This window comes from Mchenga conophoros, linkage group LG13, assembly GCF_057382185.1.
Source record: "Mchenga conophoros isolate Kocher_MC1m ecotype Shallow Benthic linkage group LG13, M_conophoros_male_GT1.1, whole genome shotgun sequence".
NCBI classification, from domain to species: Eukaryota; Metazoa; Chordata; class Actinopteri; order Cichliformes; family Cichlidae; genus Mchenga; species Mchenga conophoros.
The window spans coordinates 21,631,257-21,649,412 of NC_140538.1; the positions used below are offsets into that span (position 1 = coordinate 21,631,257).

Genomic DNA, 18,156 nt, shown 5'->3' on the forward strand with positions numbered 1-18,156 from the left:
GGTCAGTGATAGAAATGCCAGCCCCGGAAATGGTAGCAAATTGCCTGCAATTAAACCGACCCCAAGTCAGTACGTACAAAGGGTAGTACACAGGAAGTCAAACTTATAACAGCTGCGATAACAGTTGTGGGTATAAACCACATAGGTTACAGTCTGAAAAAGAGGCCACTTTTTTTCTGGCCAGTTCGCCAGCTAGCTCGTAGCGATGGACAAGCTTCGTCGTGTGCTAAGCGGTCGAGAAGACAACGAGGAACTGGGTCTCACTGCACAGGTAGGAACTGCTTGACAGGCTACGCTGCTAATGCTAACGGACTGTCAAGAGAACGGATAACATTCAAACGCCTAATAATAAAGCATCGCTTTCGCTGCCTGTTTAAAATTCTGAGCTAATGTTAAGATACCGTTGTCTGCATGCGATTTTATATTCACTGAGTTAGCGGCTTGTAGCAGTTAATAATGAAAAAATGCTATTTTGTGTTAGCTCCGGTTAACTAGCGTCCTCTGGCCGTTTAAAGCCAGCTGTCTTGACTTTCTGTTAGCACTTAACTTTACTGAGTCATGTGTATTTATTTGTACCTCTTTTTCACGCGTTCACGATAAGGAGGAAATAAGGTAAGGTAATGCTTTCGAAGTCAGTTTATTGGTGTTTTGTATTCTACACTTTTTTCCTGCTTTTGTTTTTTATTCTTTGCAGATTCTACTTCAGTTATGTTCTGTATTTCTTAACATATGCTAGCATAATCCCCGTTTGTGGTGTGGCCGCTGTATGATTGATTAGCAGGAAGCCCGTGGGCTTTTTCTGCAGGTCACTGGGTCTGTCTTGTGACATCCTCCCATTGTTCTCACCAGGTCCTTGATGCCAGCACTCTCAGCTACAGCACCAGGGTGAAATGGTTTGTCATCTGCTTTGCTGGAGGCATCCTGTGTTCAATACTTGTGAGTGTATTTGTCAGGCAAAATTGATGTTTTTGTGTCCTTTTTGCCTTCATACTGACCAAAGGAATGTGGAGAAGGCTTTTTTTTTTCCCCTCCACTGCTGCCAAAGCGATTTCCTCTGTTACTCCAGCAGATCAGTACGATCAACTCCTACTGTCACTTATACTTAAGTAACCCACATCGGGTACATAAATCTTACTTATCAGTTTGTAGCCTTGCAGAAGAGAAGGCACTGTCAACTGTTGCTGTCAACAGTTTGAAGCCACTGCCATTTTTCGCACCCATTGTAAAATGCAGGTTTTGTTTATAGGTGGTAACATTCACAGTTACCACAATCGTTGTAGAAAATCTAGTGCCATGAAAACTCGTAATATTTAAGTCTTTAAATGCCCTTTTTTCAAAAAAAAATTTTTTTTCTGGCTGCTCACACACTGCTAGCCATCACCGTGTTTGCAGCAATAACTAAAATACACATTTACAAACCTATTGCTGCTTGTCTGATTACATAAATATCACTAAATGCAGCAGTGTCTTTCCAGAATGAATATCTATCCAGATTTTTTTTTCTTTTTCCCAGAATCTTAGCTGCTTCATCTTATTAGAAGCTTCTTACAGCTGCTCCCTTATTCACATTTGATTACCTTCCTGACGCAGCCCCAAAAAGGGGATTTGTATCTCCTCCTGATCTTAAATGTGTTAGTCTTATGTGTGAACCACCACACTGTAGAGCCACCAACTATTTTATCTTATTAAAATTATTAATCATAACTTTAGATAAGGCTGAAACCCTCACAACTTATCAAAAGAAATATATTAGTGTTTTATAATCTCTTCCTATGGCTAAACATAAGCTCTGTTTACAATTGGACTGCAGCCAGGGGTGTTTCCAGGATGTTGTTTTTTTTTTTAATTGGGCTTCACAGGGGAGACCGAGAATGCAGCGGTGGCAATAGGGGGGCACAGGAGATTAGAATGTTTAGTCGGAAATATTTAATGAGAATCGTGTATAGAAAAAGTATTTAGACTGTTTGCTTAAGTAAAAGATTAAAGTAATGTAATAATTCATATGATGTTCAACCAAATATATTTAAAGTACTCGGGGGGGTGGGGGGGGGAATGACACTTTTTAGAATTATTTACATGATATTATTCGATTTATGATTTATGTATTGAAGCGTATATCTTTCTAATGAATACACTTGTTGATTATTTTAATTATTTATTAGTTGGGAGACTGGTACTATATAATAGTGTAATTAATCTGCAAAATAATAAATAACTGAAGCTTTAAAATGGATAGTCTGGCATAAGAATAGTAATAATCACATTCAGAATTTAGTAGAGTAAAAGCAGAAAACGGCGTAGTACTAGTAAAAGTAATTAAGTAAATATTTCAGCAGCACTAGTGCCACCCATGGCCCCTTTTAGACACGCCCCTGACTGCAGCACTGGTCCAGTAGTACTAAAGTCTATTATAATCCAAACCAACCTTATGGGCTTCTAACAGTAGGGGGAGACAAACGTTTTTCAGTACAACCACAGGACAGCCACTTCTGCTCTTTTTCTTCTTTTTTTTTCTCTTTTTTTCAGCAGGATTTTTAACCGGGTTATTAACAGTTAACCCTTTAACCTGGTTAAGTTCTAGGTCTCACTTAGTAGCTATTATATCTGTTTATTTTTGCCCCCTACCCCTTGCTGAAAAATGATGATATGAATTTGTGTAGCTGAATTATTTTTTTTCTTTTTTAATCTCTTTACCAGGGCACAGCACTGCTGTTCCTTCCAAGTGGCTTGAAGCTCTTTGCAGTCTTTTACACACTAGGGAATATTGCAGCTCTTGCCAGGTAAGTCCAGTTTAATTTTAAGTGTTACTGGTATTGTACTGTATTATCATCAGCATTTTGTCATCAGTATGACACACTGCAAGAAAGCAACAAAAAAAAAAAGTCATCTTAAAGGTTATATTGTCACTCATGGCTGGAGTATCTTGTCACAGTCATAATTCTTTAAGGTGTGTGTGTGTGTGTGTGTGTGTGTGTGTGTGTGTGTGTAACATTGTCCTTGTGTTCATTCATAACCTGCTGCTCTGTGTTTGCAACACTGTGCCTGAAGAACTATGAGATGTTTTCAGCTCATAATGAATGACATTGTTACATATTGTCAGTATGAGTTATACAGTTTGATGCAACAAAGCAAGTAATCTAATCTTGGCGAAAGCATTGTCATTTATTAAAGTTGTCACACCTGTGCAGCTCTGATAGCCATTTTTTGGTTTTCAAAATCTGAACCCAAGGATGAACTGAATAAATCTTTTGTGCTGTTGAGTATGTAAGAACGCACTTTGTACAACTTTTAGTGTTTGAAACTCAAAGACCTCTAAAGTCTTTGAGTTTCACCATCATCAGTCATAAATACAGATTTGTAGACACATTTTATTACAGCAAACTTGCGCTGTGCTTTCAGACCTCTTATCAAATTTGTACCCATTTTATTTGAATTCTATTTCTTCAGTTAATATTTACTCTCAATCCTTGAAACACTACAGAGTTTGCTGCTGAGAGTATACAAACTAAAACTATTGGGAGCAGGTCATTGGTGTGGGGCTGCCTTGTTTTTACTGATTCTTTTACCAGCATCATATTTGAAGTATAATGTAGATTCTCTGCTGATATTGTAAACGTATAAGTAGACCAGTTTAAACTTTCAATGCTTTAGTTATCAGTTTAGGAGTGAAAACCAGTACAGAAAATGTACTCAGCCATAAAATAATTGACTGGAGTTAGAATGTTTATTTTACTGCTCTGTATGCTAAATCACCAGATTAATGATTTTCTACAGCATTCATCTTTCATATTTTACTGGTGTTTACATAGATGTTCTTTATAGATTGTTAATCACCTAAAGTCTCTAGAGTGGGTGGCATTTTCTCTCGCAGAAGATTCTTAAGATCTGTGAAACACCCCTTTTAGATTGGTCAGATCCTGCCAACATCACTCCTTTCATGTGAACATGCAGGGGAAACCCTGGGTTAATTTAGTGAGTTGGAGAACTAGCTTCTTTTGACCACTTATCCTGAACGCCAATGTTAGGGTAAATGAATCCAGATAACCTGGTTATGTTGCACTCACCCAGGAATCTGTGAGTCCTTACTGACACTGTTATAATTATTCCTTATTTTGAGGCCATGAATATTATTCTTCTAACTGTTAAATTAAAAAAAACTGCGGTGAAAAGCTGGAATGCATAGGAGCTGTCAGCGGAGGTCTGCAAAAGAGCTGCATCAAAGTGTTGTGCAGTTACGTAGGCAAGGTGTACATCAGGTTCTGACATAAGTTAATTCGTAGAGCTTCAGAGGGGTTTGCAGTTTACATCCTACCTACAGGATAGGATTCCCATAGAGACGAGCAGGGGCAGCATAGCTGTGTGTCTCCTCTAGAGTCTTTCCTTTTTTTTTTTTTTTTTTTTTTTTTTCTAAATAGGAGGATGTGAGTAAATGAGCTCCTTCTTTGTATAGGAGCAAACAGCTGTTTTCTTTCCTGTCACAGGGAACCAAACTTGCAAAGTGTGGTTAAAACTTTAGTTTTACTTATTCGGTACCAGTTTATAAATGGATCATCTTGGGGACCTTCACATAGTTAAGTCAAGACTTTCCAGTAGAGAGAAATCTAAACTAACCCCCTTCTTAAAAATCACCAGCAATGTAGGCGAAAAAAACTCAATATAAAGTTCAAGATTAGAAATGTATCTTTATAGATGTCACCAGATCTACAACATTTAGATTTGTATTTGTAGGTGAACTAAGGTCTAAATCTTACAGTAATGTCTTTGACTTCTTTTGACAGACACTGAACGCTTGATTTGGTGATTGTTATCAGACTGTACAGTCTCTGTTTTCAGGTATTAAATATCCAGAAGGTGAGATGCATCAAGAAACTAGGTCACCTTCTTCATAGCTCAGGTTAACAGTCCAGTGCAAAAGAGTATCATATTATTTTACAGAGCTTAACCTACTTTATAAAAACGGTATGCTGCTGGTTTCTTCTTGACGGCCACAGGTATGAAAACAGGAGGCACTATGTGCTGTGTTTTAATGACAAAAGAACACAATTATGTAACACAACAAAAGCTCAATTTAGCTTAAACTCTGATTTCAAATGTCTATTCAGTGATCTGCCAAAATCTTAACACCTAATGTGTTAAAATTACGTGATCAGTTTTACAGTCAGCGACACACTCTTTTAGGTGCCAGATCTTTTTCCCAGCATGTGCGCCAATCATTAGTGTCTTTGACACTCTGAGGAGAGAAAAAAAAGCCTCCCTCTCAACAGACCAGCAGAGAGAGCCTGCGTCAGCCCACATTACTCTTGTGTCTCATCTAACAGATGTGACGCTCCACGGACTCCCTCTGCCCACTCAGCTCAGCTGAGCCCAAAGCTGCGTGCCTCGTCAGTGGGGAAAGCCTTTGTCTTGTTAAATTCACTGACGTAACACATGCATCATGTAGGAGGTCTTAAGTGTTGGGAATGAAACATTTAAACTGTAATTATTGCCACATGTAGTCCAAATTTGATTTTGTTGGTCACGTTTTTCAGATGTTACTCATACTGTGCTGTATGCGGTCAGTGTATTACTCATGTTGTGGGGAACCAGTTTGTTTACAAAAGGGATCTGTCCCATTCTTGTGAATTTAGTTTGGGACTTCCCTGAGATTGTGGGGGGGGGGGGGGGGGGGGGTGTTTTGTTTTTTTTAACCCTTCAGTATTTATACATTTGTTTGTTTTGTCAACTTTTTCTATCAACGTTTTAGGCTTGGACGGTTACATGTACTGCTTTTCCACTGCAGACACATCTCTGCCCATTTACTCTTTTCAGTGAGCAGCTGCCCATCAGTTAACAACTACAGTTGTTACTACCAAAGCCTCATAACCCCCAAAATGCAATTCAAGATGGCTGTGAAAGCAACTACATATTTATTGTATTCAGCCTCTGCTGCACTGCAGAAAATCACTGGGGAGGGGAAATGACTACTTAATGCTATGAAGGCAAATTATAATTATAATAATGATTCATAATTCGAGAGTATCTGTGGAGCATGGCCACCTGATGGGCAGTTATCTGGTTTACGTTTTGTAGTCCACTTGTTGGCAAAGTTCCATTGGCCAATTACTTATCAGCAAGCCTCAGTGAATGCAGGTATACAGTGCTTAAGGACCACACTTACATAATCAAAACAATCAGCTATCATGTGACATGAGCTATCAGTTTTTACTCATCTGTAGTTGTAATTGTTGACCAAACTGGAAGTCTTAAAGTAGAGTGGTTAAACTGGAAGTCCTGATAAACTGACGCTGCCTTTGGAGGCAAATGCAGATGAGCCAGTGTGACTGTTGCAGTGGAAGGCTTGAAACTGAGCTTTTTGTTTGTTTTCTTAGCTTAAACTTCTATATTGTTCAAAAGTGATGCGTTGAGGGTGTGAAGTTTTTCCTCTGCTTGTTTGACAACCACAGCTATAACAGACCTGTTTACTGAGCTTAATCCATCTACTTTTTTTATTGTTCTCCCAAAGCACCTGCTTCCTAATGGGACCACTAAAACAGTTGAAGCGCATGTTTGAACCAACACGACTGATAGCAACCATTGTTGTGCTGGTAAATACTGTGTTTTACTATTTTGACTTAGATTATGCAAGGCACTGCACTTCCACTTACAGTAGTTGGTGGTTTATGAGTAACGTAACTTAACAACACATTTCACCTTGACAGTGTGGATGTTTTCTTGAGTAACATTTAAATGTTTTGGGGGTTTTGTTTGTTTTTTACGTTGTTTTTCTGATAGGTTGAAAATAGAGAGAAATTAAAACTGAACTTTGTACAAGCAAGCAAAAAAGTTTATGCAAGCTGATCTCTCCTTTCTTCTTACAGCTCTGCCTGGTCTTAACGCTTTGTTCAGTGTTTTGGGTAAGTATGTTTCAATACAAACAAATCAGTTTGCAGTTATTAATTTAAAGTAGTGTTATTAAAATTGTTTTTTTTATTGACTTTACAGTGGGGTAAAAAGGGACTGGCCATAATCTTCTGTATTCTGCAGTTTCTGGCAATGACGTGGTAAGGATGACTTAGTAGTCTAAACCATTTCAGTACAGTTTGTTCATTATTCACACCTACAGTGATCAGCCTCAGACCACTGACACTTGCAATGAATAACTCATTAACATCCAACAGTTTGCTTAGAAACCCTAGCTCTTATTTTATGTTATACTTATGTTGAAATCGCAACATAAGTTTATTTTATAGTATTTGTAGATACATCTGTAAGTGAGCCACATATTTGGCTAAAAGTGTAAAGGCGAATACACTTAATTTTAGCCAAGCTATACTGGATTTTATTGTTCAGGGCAAAATGATAGCAAGCACAATCCAAGTATATTGATTAAATTGGTTTACCCTAGTTTGCCAGAGCAGACAGTGACATCTGTTTGAAATGCAGGTTACAATTAAAGGTGTTGTAATAAGACTGATGGGCAAGAGGCCATGCCTGATTGTAGGTCAGCGTATGTTTGCCCTGTAAAGAAGAAGGCAGGATCGTGTAGTGCTATTTAGCTGTGGGGTTTGGGCAGACAGGCATGGATTGTTTACACACAACACGAAGTGGCTGCCAGCTCTCTGTGGAGTCATTACTATAATGAAAACTACATGTGAACAGTCCAGGGAGAATACATGGCACCTATTAGTCCTTAATTAGTTATCTGTTCTTATGCTAAGTGTGTAACACAAAGAGCTAAACAACCCATCTTTCACTTATAAGTTATAGTGTTTTAAAAACTGTGACTTTATAATGTCTATTTACAACGTCCACAATTTCTTTTGTCATTTAACTGCATGTCCTTTACTCAAATGTTTTAAAGCAGTTTTTTTTTTTCTTCTTCTTTTTAGTTCCTTTTTACATTTAAAATCTTCATAAGTCATGAATCTTTTTCGTCTGAGGGTAATGTTATTTTTACTAGAGCATTTTATAATATTTGGCCTTTTTAGTTTGCAGAGCTTAAAAGAAGTTTTCAGTAATTTTGCAAACGGATGAATTGCTTAAGTTTTTTAGCCTGTTGTTAAATTGACTTAAATGTATATCAAGCTTACAAGCTATTTGAGCTTTTATTTGACATCCACACAGTCAGTGGAATTAAGCTTAACCTTAGTCGTGAATGAATGATATGGATTAGCCTGTCAGTAATTTGTACGTTCACTTATTTGAACATATTTGCACAGCAGTAACAAAAGACAGTGTGTGTGACTGCATGGAAAAACAAGCCAGTAGGAACTATGGAGGAAGGGAATAGCCTGTGTCAGCCTTACAATCACACTGCTTTTACACCTACATGTCGTACATTCATTTCCGCTCTGCCTGCGTTCTCAAAGGCATCACCATGGAAACCACAAGTCACACATCCAGAACTCATTCTTAACAGACTGGGGGCATAGTGCACTCCCACGCAGCCACTCAGACGTCTGTGCGAAGGTGGTTCCGTAATAAGACGTCGCCACTGACCCGCACAGATGGGGTCAAAGTCCAGTCCTTGGGCTGAATTCTGTGAAATGACCATATGATCCTCAACCACAACTGACTGTCACAAGCTCAGGATAGTTACAATGGTTTTGTTATTAAACATCCTTCTTTGCTCTAACTAAATTAAGATAGTCAGAAGATTCACGTGTAAAAGTGTGTTACACTGCTTGTTATATTTGTTACAGCTCTGCTTAAGACAGATGGGGATTCTTGTCGTTATGCTTGTCGGTATGCTCATGTTTGCGCTCTAGTTGATTATTTAACAGTGTCAGTGCATTCCTCACATATTTAAAATACATCACTGGTTTCATCAGGAATCTATTAAGCTGAACCTTAGCCGTGATCATTTCCTGGATAGGGTTCTGTGTTTGTTTCAGAAGTGTGCCTGCTACCTTTCTGTCCACAATTATTTGTACAAAGATTACAGTATGTCCAATTAATGTCCAATTACATTTTGTTAATCACTGCTAAGTGATCTTTTTTGTTTTGTTTTTTTTGTCTGTCCCATTTGGTTCTTTTGCAATCAGAATTGTTGTCTAAAGGCAAAGAAAGATGCCCAACGGATTTACTTTACCAAATGGACCATCCCAGCCTTGCCTTATTGGTCTATTTGATTCACCTTTGCTTTGATTGTTTATTTTATTTTCATTTGCTGAACACGGCACAGACTTGACTGGGGAAAAGAAAAGAGAGAAAGAAAGGGGGAAAGGAAAAGAGCGGGGAAGAGGGACTGTGATAAAACTGCTAAGTGATATAAAAGAACCTTTGTCATAAGCATTATCGTATCAGATTTCAGTTCCTGGAAAGATTTAAAAAGGAATTTACAGGACAACTAGTTCAACGTATTTTGTTGTAGTGGCCTTAAATAATAAAATAAATGTAAACATTGAATCAAATTTAAAATGAGTTAAGGGACACATTCATTCATTCTTCATCAGTAGGTGAATACTAATGCAAAGGACTTTAAATACAGGTAATCTGCTTAAACTGGTACATGACATGCACAGTTCATTCGTAATTAGTATCTTCTTCTACAATCAATATCTGTCCTAAAAATATCCCACCATCACCAGTATTTTCCCTCATCCTTTTGTGTGTTTCTTCTCTTTCAGGTATAGCATCTCTTATATTCCATTTGCCAGGTAAGATGACAGGATTATGCTTTGCCTTGATATATGGATATGTGCTCGTACTCTCTGGCGTGCATGACCCTTCAATGAAAACATGTTTTGTTTTTTTTGTTTTTTATTTATGTCTTTCTCTTGTTTGCGTCCACCATATGGCTCTAATCCCCCAGTACGATCAGTGTAGGCTCTTGGTGTCAAACAAATGGCAGCCTGTTGTTTTCACACCCTCCATGCTTTAGTGCTGTGACATCATTGCTAAATCCATAATATCAAAATTAAGTAGCTTTTTTTTTTTTTTTTTCTAAATGAAATAATGCTCTTTGAATCTGATTTGCCAAAAATATTTTCCTTAATGTAGCTTTTACGTTGCATATAATGAGCTTGTGTTAAGCTTTACAGGGTTAAGGCACAATGCAAATTTTTGATTAGATCTGGCTAAGCTGTGCTGCATCAAAGACAAAAAGCCTGCAGTGTCATAAGTCGTTGTCACAGGTGTCTTAATGTTTTGCAGCTTTTCTGTAAAAGCAAAAAAATTCTCCACTGTACCAAAAGTGTTCACTTTGGTGCCATATGCTGTACCACCTCAGTGCTTTACCTCCAGGCCAGGCATGAGGTGTGATGTTGTTTTGTCAGTTCAGATGTAAGTTGGGTTATAGCTCATTTGGTCCAGAGCCCCCATGCAGCCCCCACCCACTAAGTATCTTGTGTGTTTGGGCGACCCTATAATCCATCCTGACAGCTGAGGGACGTCCTTTTAACAACCTCAACTCCCCCTCCCCCAGCCCAAAAGCTAACAACAAAACGAGGCCTAGACAAAGACCTTTTCCCATGTCACTCCCCAAAAAACAAATTCCTGTAGAGGAATGCAAATTTTATGGCCGGTCTTTGTTTCTTTTTTGGTCTTGATACTAAAATGCTGCCAATCAGCTGCTTCTTTGTTACTGCTGCGTTTCTTATGTTATTTGTCAACACATTTGTGTTCTGTCTCCTTAAGCCTCTTACTTTGAATTAAATGAAAAATGGATTAGACTTGATTGCTTTGGCCTCTGTTGTTTTAAGTTGTTTCTGCATATTTTGATCTCACGATTTTATGGGGTGACACAATGCTATAGTACTTCCCATCCCTGTCTGTGTTCCAACAGTCTCCGATACCTGGCTGGCCACTGCCATAACACATGGCCAGTGGACTTGATCCTTTAATGTATTTTACCTTGTTTCCTATTTATATCCCCTCACACATGCAGAGAGAGATACTAAAACCTGCTGCCTGTGCACGTCCCACACCACTTTAAGGCTGCTTTTGGCTCAGACATCTAATCAGAAATTGGGGAAAGCCCTTGAGACTGATAATTTATTTATGCAGTGGAAATGACAATAAGCTTTAAGTGATATATTTTTAAAAACACAGAGGTTGGTTTGTTTGTTTATTTAGGGGTTTTTTTTTTTTTAGTTCTTTTTTTTTTTTTTGATAAAAACCAAAGCATTTAAGGAAGCAACCCTTCTCTCCAGCGGCCTCCCCTCCTCCCTGTCAGACTGCTCATGATCCCCCTTGTTCTTTTAACCTTGACTGGTTTCGCACCTCCTCCTTCCAATTTCGAACGTGTCTGCAGGCAAAGTCTGCATAGCAACCACTGATGGCAAGAACAAACTGTGTGAAGCGAAATAGAGTAGGCAACGATCTGTGGTCGCCATGGTGATGGATTGCATTGCATCATCCTTCAACTTGGTGTACCTGGGGGAAAAAAGAAAAGGAAGACCCCCATCATTCTGAGCATGTGGTCCCTCCCCGCCAAAACACGCTCACTTATTCATGATGAGCCCCACCCAGATCATCGTAAAAATGGACTCATTGTTGCTTTTAATTTTGTACGCATGGCAGAATTTTGTCTTTGCTATATTTAGTTTTTCCTTTCATTTCTTAATTGCCTTTTTTCTGTTTCTCTCTTTTATTTGTTTTGACAGGGATGCTGTGATCAAGTGCTTCACGACCTGTCTGAGTTAGGACTCCAAAGTCTACAGTTTCCTATCAAGACTGGTCCTAATATGCAAACTGCGAACAAGAGGCTTTGTAAAATATACATGATTCTGTATATACATTATATTTCCAAATTTTTATTATGGCTTTCATACTGTGAAGTCTTGCTTTTTAAGTGTAGCTAAAGGTCTATAACTATCACCAGATAATAGGTATCAGTCTTTTGCTTTTGACATGAGTAATGGGTGCCTTTAATGGTTAATATATTTAAAAATATTCCTGAATTTTCTGAGTGTATTTATGCCATTTAAGTGCAGAAACTGATGTTGAGTCTGGTATGTGGTCAAATACAACAAAAGTGCCTTCTGATTATATGCAGCAGGAAGAAACCAGTTCAAATTTAAGTCGGGTTCTATATTTGCATTTTGAGCAGTATACAAATTAATTGTCATCTGGCTTCCTACATGCAAACGTTGTCAGAGCATTATCTCTCTCTCTCTCTCTCTCTGCGTGTGTGCGCGTGCGTGTGTGCGTGTGTGCGCGTGTGTGTGCGTGCGTGTGCGCGTGTGTGTGTGCGTGCAAAGAGGCTCTGAGATGCTATTCCATGTTGCTGTTTTCCCCTTGGCAATTGTGTCACTGCTTCACTGATAATGCCTGAAATATGATTTTTTTTTTTCTTTTTTTTTTTTTTTTCTACAGCTAAACAGAATTTAAAAAGCACTCAATCTTCAGTGCATCATGTGAAATCATGTTAAAAATGCTTCTCCTTTTTAGGTTGATTTCCTGCCAGGTGTAGCAGTGACCCAGTTAATTACGCTTTTCTGAGCATTGTGATTTTTACGTGACCTAATAACCCAATATAGCTGGCATCATGTTCCCCTATACCGCTTCAGCGTGATGGTGTAGCCTTTGAGGATGTGGTTGTCATGACAACCTCCTCCAGAACACTCATAACCTTTTCCTACCCCCATTTGTGGTGCAGATGTTCACATCCTACTAACAAAGGTCTTTCTGCTTTTTAGAGCTCCTTGGGCCAGCAGTCTTGATCCCTTTGCATTTTTTTGCATTTAAACTAAAATGTGTTTTTCTACGTAATAAGAGCACAGCTCAAGTTGTTTAGTTTTTTTTTTGTTTTTGTTTTTTTTCTTAATTGCTTTATCAGATTAAATAATTCCTTTTCTTTTCTTGCTACACTTATGGGTTTTGTTTTGTTTTTTTGGGGGCGGGGGGGTAGACACTTGTATTTTTGTTGGATTACCATGGGCGAAATCTCCCCTCAGTACTTATTGTTATCGGACTTGGCAGAGACGCAGCAAATCCCTCTCGAAGTAATCTTGGGGGGGATAAAATAATTCTTTGAAATGAGTTTGTTGTCTTTGTTTTTTCTGATTGGTTTTCCATAGCAGCCATTTTTGGATTACACCAAAGTTTGAAGATGAATGGGAAGAACCCTGACCCCAGCAATCTGTTAGCGTCCCAACTGTTTCCCCTTCAGTACATTTAATCTGTTGTTATGTCAGAGAGAACGGCGATCATGCCTCGGCGAGCACTGAAATTAAACAAGTCTGTGTGTCTTCTTTAGCTTAATGATCTAAGTCTTCTTGCAGAGATGAATAAATAACTTGGCCTGTGTTGTGGTGGGAGTTGCTGTCCCAGTTATTGATTCTAAGTGTCTGAAGACTGTTAATTTTCAAAAAGCATTAAACACACATGCATTTTAGATGTAGTTTTATTTCCCCATCCCCAGAGCAACTGCATCTGATGCATGACTTAAAGCCAAGATGTTTCACGAACCATAAAATATGCAGGCAATATAAAATCGTTTAATAACTACAGATTAGCAAAAGGGCTCATTGATTTCTGCCTGGCAGAAAGTGCAGATAGAAGGACAAAGAAAAATCCATATTGCAGATTATTTGTGTATCCTATGAGATGCTATTTCATAGTCTACATGGCTAGAGTAACAAAAGTGACTGTCAATACACATCAGATAATTGACATTTGAGATCATATTTACTGAAAGGATACAAGGAAACTGCATGCCATTGTTCCTGTGACATGTTCAAGGACACACTGATCTGAGCACCAAGGACTAAACTCATGATTATGACCATAAGTTCTTTCTTTTCATCCAAGTATGTTTTGGCAGTGCAAATAAATTACAGAGTATTGATACTTTTGAAGTTGTTGAACTTTTTGAGTTTTGTATTTCGAATAAAGATGTTATGGGCTAAAAATGTTATAAGAAGTCGTTTTTTTTCGGCTTTATAATTCTTTTTTACTGGGTTGAAATTTAGTTCTTTAACGGCATCACTTTTGTGAAAAACATTCAATGATGACTCATAGTTTTCAGGCTCATTATGTCCTGAAAAGCTTATGATGGGTACGATAATGCACGAGAAATGGATCCAGTAACTGGAAAGCAGCAGAGAGGCGCTGTGACAGGAGATGAGGGGAACTCTGGGTGGATGTGGCTCATCGTTTGAGGAAGTTGTTGAAAATTATGAAATGACATCATCAGTTTTTTCACGGCTTTGTTTGGCGCTTCTTGCCACGCCTTCCTGCCGGCTCCTGCATAAAGCGGCCGGGCTGCCTTGTGTGAACCAGTTGAACTCCAGTCAGCGCGGACAACAGGTGCAACGCAACCCCCTCCACCTTGTCTGTTGGATTATGCCCGCAGAGCGCCGGTCGTCGCTTTACGCAGGGCTTCCTCTTCTGCACTCAGAATAATTTGCACGCTTTTATATCCTGACCACTTCCAGACACAACGATGCCTTTTCCACCCATCAGCCTCCACCAGCGGATCTCATCGCCTGGCAGGGAACTATTCGGGAAAAAGAAAGCCAACGGAGTGCCTCCTGAGCAAACCAGCAAATCCTGCGGAGAGAGAGGGGGGTCGGATAAGGAGAAACAACCCACATCTTGGGCATCGGCGAATTTAAGGAACTTGGGGCGAAAACCCCAGCAGGACAAAAATAAAAGCCCCACTCAGAAGCCCGGTGCCGGGCAAGAGACCCAGGGAAAGTCTTCGTGGTTGATGGTGCCGAAACCTCAGGATTCATCTGAAGGAGTCAGGCGCTCCAGCTCCATGGACTCCACGAGACAACTCAGTGGAAAAGAGGAAGGGAAGAAGGAAATTCAATTTACACTCAGTCTCACCCCCGAAGCCATTCTTGTCATCCAAAAACGGAATCTAGAAAAACAAATGATGGCAAAGCAACAAAAGTGTTGCGCCGGCACCGATTTTCGGCACCGGCGAGTTTTTCCATCCAAAAAGACGCACGGGGGGTCCAAGGGCTGCGCGCCGGCCGCCAAAGCAGAGAGCGCGGAGCAGGACATCACCGCCATCGTTAAAATATCTCTGCTGAATGACCAATACAAGTACGATGATGTGGAGTATGAAGACGAGGACGGGGATGTGGATGAGACTGTTGTAAGGAAATGCAAAGAGTGGCTAAAAGGGGTCGAAAATGCCGCTGCTTTGGGAAAAGTCGACAAACTTTCCGCACTTCCGCACCTCAAAGGCTGCTGACACCTGGCTTTGATGTCTTGTTGTTAAGCCGGGACTCTCAGTGTGATGGACTCGTGAACAATGTGCAATTGGTGTAGATCTGTTGCAAAGGCATCCTGAATTTTAATGTTCTCAAGTAAACGTTAAAGGGAGGAAATCCACGTGTCTTCAGATGAATGTCAGTTTGTTAAAGAAATATATATTAAAGAAAATAGATGTCAATACCTTTAAAAAAAAAGTCAATTAATTAAGAAAACGAATGAAATGAGGAAATTCCATTGAAATCATAAAAAGTCATTTACATTCCCCATCAAAAACAGGATTTTAAAAGTATCCAGCAGTGCTTAGGGCTCGCAGGGATATTTGCTTTGGGAGTTTGATGCCTGTTCATTATTTTATTTCTTTCAGTTTTAGTTAAATACCTTTAAATTCTCGTCCTTTGCACGTGGTTTCTATTTTTCAGTGAGGCGCCTGTGGATTGGCAGAGGGGTCTGCTCCTTTGTGTGGGAGAACAATAAACTGTCAACAACAGAGCTCTTTGCCTCTGCTCCTAAAAACCAAATTGAATTGTTTATTTTTCCTCTCATAAGAGGGTTATATCCTTTGCAGGGATTTACTAGTGGTGTACAGTATGTAATGTTTACTAAATATTTGTACTGTCACATATCTTTTCAGCTCATTAATTTAAGCAAATTCTAAGTAAAAATATTTTATTTTTTTAATTATGCAACTGTCTCGATCCTTTTAAATCTTAAAAAAGCCGTATTGTGCTGTGCCTCTTAATTTAAAAAAAAAACAACAACTAATTTGCAGTCATTTAGATTTCTTTTACACTTCTGGCCAGTTTTCAGACGTTTTAAAGGCTCTTTGTTGCCACTGTAGCTACCTGAGGCCATTTGGGCATTAGTGTTCTAAGCGTCTTAGATTTCCTGTTAAGCAGGGTTCACAAGTGTACTGTAGGGCCCAGGTGCATGACCCCTTTAGGAAATTACCTCCAGACTACCTTACGTATCACACTGGTATTAAAATCTGGTGAAAAGCCACATCTACAGGACTTGCTGCAAAGTAGCTCTAGTTTGAAGTGAACTATCCTGAAAGTATGCTGCTCGGGTAGTCGTCCAGGTCAGGGGGACAGAATATGGCTGTTTTAAGAAGGAAAAAATAAAAATAAATAAACCACACATTGGAGTCGCAGATCATTTAAGCCATAAAAAATGGCTTATGCTTTTGTTTTTTTTAGAGTCACACCTGCCCACAGTGCATTGTATTGATCATTAAACTAACATTCAAATGCAAACCTCAGAACACAAATTCAGTTTCTATGCACGGCCAAATACATATTTGAAATTCCTCTGTATGGAGATTCTCATTTGCAGCATTGTGTTCTGTAACTTGGTAACCAGACTTTTACTCTGTGTGCGGTACATTTTGAACTCTATTACATTTCAGACAGAGGAGTGTTGTAAGTTTAAGACACGACAGCTTGTTTGGAGGGCTCACACACCAACAACTGGTAAGGCATTTTAAAACATATACCTCCGCTCGTAACCTCAGGTAATGCTGTTGTTTGGCAGACGTTTTATTAATGGAAAAACTCAGATTTTTTTAGTGTATTGCCTCTTCTCAGTAAACACTATCTTGGCAATAGAGTTGCCATAAAACTGGAGTGCAAAGACCTGATTCAATCAAGCGCTCTTTCCTCTATTGCAGATGTATTACCAGTTGGGGACAGGTGTTTCATATGACACACTCATCAGTTGTTTTCTTCTTAAAGGTGTTTCATTCAGGAATGGATTCAAGCCTGCAGCAAATAATCAAGTGTCAAATACATGTCCGGCCATAACTCTGTAAATGTCATTGTACAGTGTGTAACACCACAGACTTTCTCCACTGTGTCATCTGGATAAACAAGCAAAGCTTCTACAATAAAGCATTTTCTCCTGAATAGATTTTCTCGTTCAGTCTCACAAGTGATTTGGTTGTTGAGTGCTGAGATCATGGGTGAGCCATTACAGCGTGTACCAAGACTCGTTTGGTTCTCCATGGTTCCTGTAGTGATATTATCAACTGGCTTAGTGACCAAAAGTTGTGTAATCCTCTTCTATTGTCTAATTTCTATTGCGGTCTTGTTTGTGTGTGTCTCTCTGGTATTCATTACTGGCTCATATGGGCCTGAAAGCCAAGCTATTCATGAGTGAGTCTGTCCTGGGGGTAAGAACTGCATCATTATGTGTGAAGTAGCTAAAATGCTTGTTGTCAATAGGAAAAGTGCAATTTGAAGGATTGGGGGCAGTTGCAATGGGCGGCTTGGATAAAAGTGGAAACTTTATCTTTAAACCGCCCTTCAAGCCCTTTTGTTTTCATCTGGGTTGTGAAATCCAGACCAAGCTGGACTTTTTTTCCACCTTTTGCCGCAAACTATTTGTTTACACAAGAATCTATCCAATCCAAGTGACACTTCTGTTTCTAGATTAGGAGGGGGGGAAAAAGGGGAAAAAAAGAAAGGCTGCGGGCTTTCTGTTCACCACACTGTACTGTGATCACTGTGTGGGAGAGTGGCGCGGGACAGCAGGGCAGCTTCATTATCCTCCCCTGATTTATAGTGGCAGGGAGCACAGATGGATGCAGCCTTCACTCTGTCACTGACACTTTGCACACAGCAAAGAGAGCAGAGAACTGCAGGTCCCTTAGCTGTGCCGCGATAGCATCACTGTGGCAACGGAACTGATAAATCCCGTGTTTCCAGCAGCTTTTGTGAGGAAGGACAAACCAGACATTTCCTGAACTGAGTCGGCCAATAAACTTTAGTGTTGTGGTCATCCAGGGTGAACCCCTCAAGACTGAGGCCTCAGGCTGCCAGAAACAAGGCAGCCTGAAAAAGAAGGCTTTGATCTGAGAGTGCTGTCCTCCCACAAAAGCTAAAAGATGTTTTTTTCTTCGTTTAGGGATTATATGAGTGAGAGTAATCTCCTTTGGCATGTGTTGTATAACTAATAATGAGGACACCAGGGGAATGAAGAATATATGTGGGCATGTTTTCATGGTTT

At 39.4% G+C, this 18,156-nt stretch overlaps 2 protein-coding genes across 2 annotated transcripts; both read left to right on the plus strand.

Moving 5' to 3' along the window:
* Nucleotides 1–5: 5 nt before the first annotated feature.
* On the plus strand, nt 6–13,835 carry sft2d1 (SFT2 domain containing 1). Its single transcript, XM_085297197.1, has 8 exons — nt 6–271; nt 850–936; nt 2,698–2,780; nt 6,503–6,584; nt 6,858–6,893; nt 6,982–7,040; nt 9,609–9,638; nt 11,586–13,835. The coding sequence occupies exons 1-8, from the start codon at nt 206–208 to the stop codon at nt 11,623–11,625; spliced, it is 483 nt and encodes a 160-aa protein (XP_085153323.1). The 5' UTR covers nt 6–205; the 3' UTR covers nt 11,626–13,835.
* A 280-nt stretch (nt 13,836–14,115) lies between these two features.
* On the plus strand, nt 14,116–15,834 carry prr18 (proline rich 18). Its single transcript, XM_085297196.1, has one exon. The coding sequence runs from the start codon at nt 14,369–14,371 to the stop codon at nt 15,128–15,130; it is 762 nt and encodes a 253-aa protein (XP_085153322.1). The 5' UTR covers nt 14,116–14,368; the 3' UTR covers nt 15,131–15,834.
* Nucleotides 15,835–18,156: the final 2,322 nt, after the last annotated feature.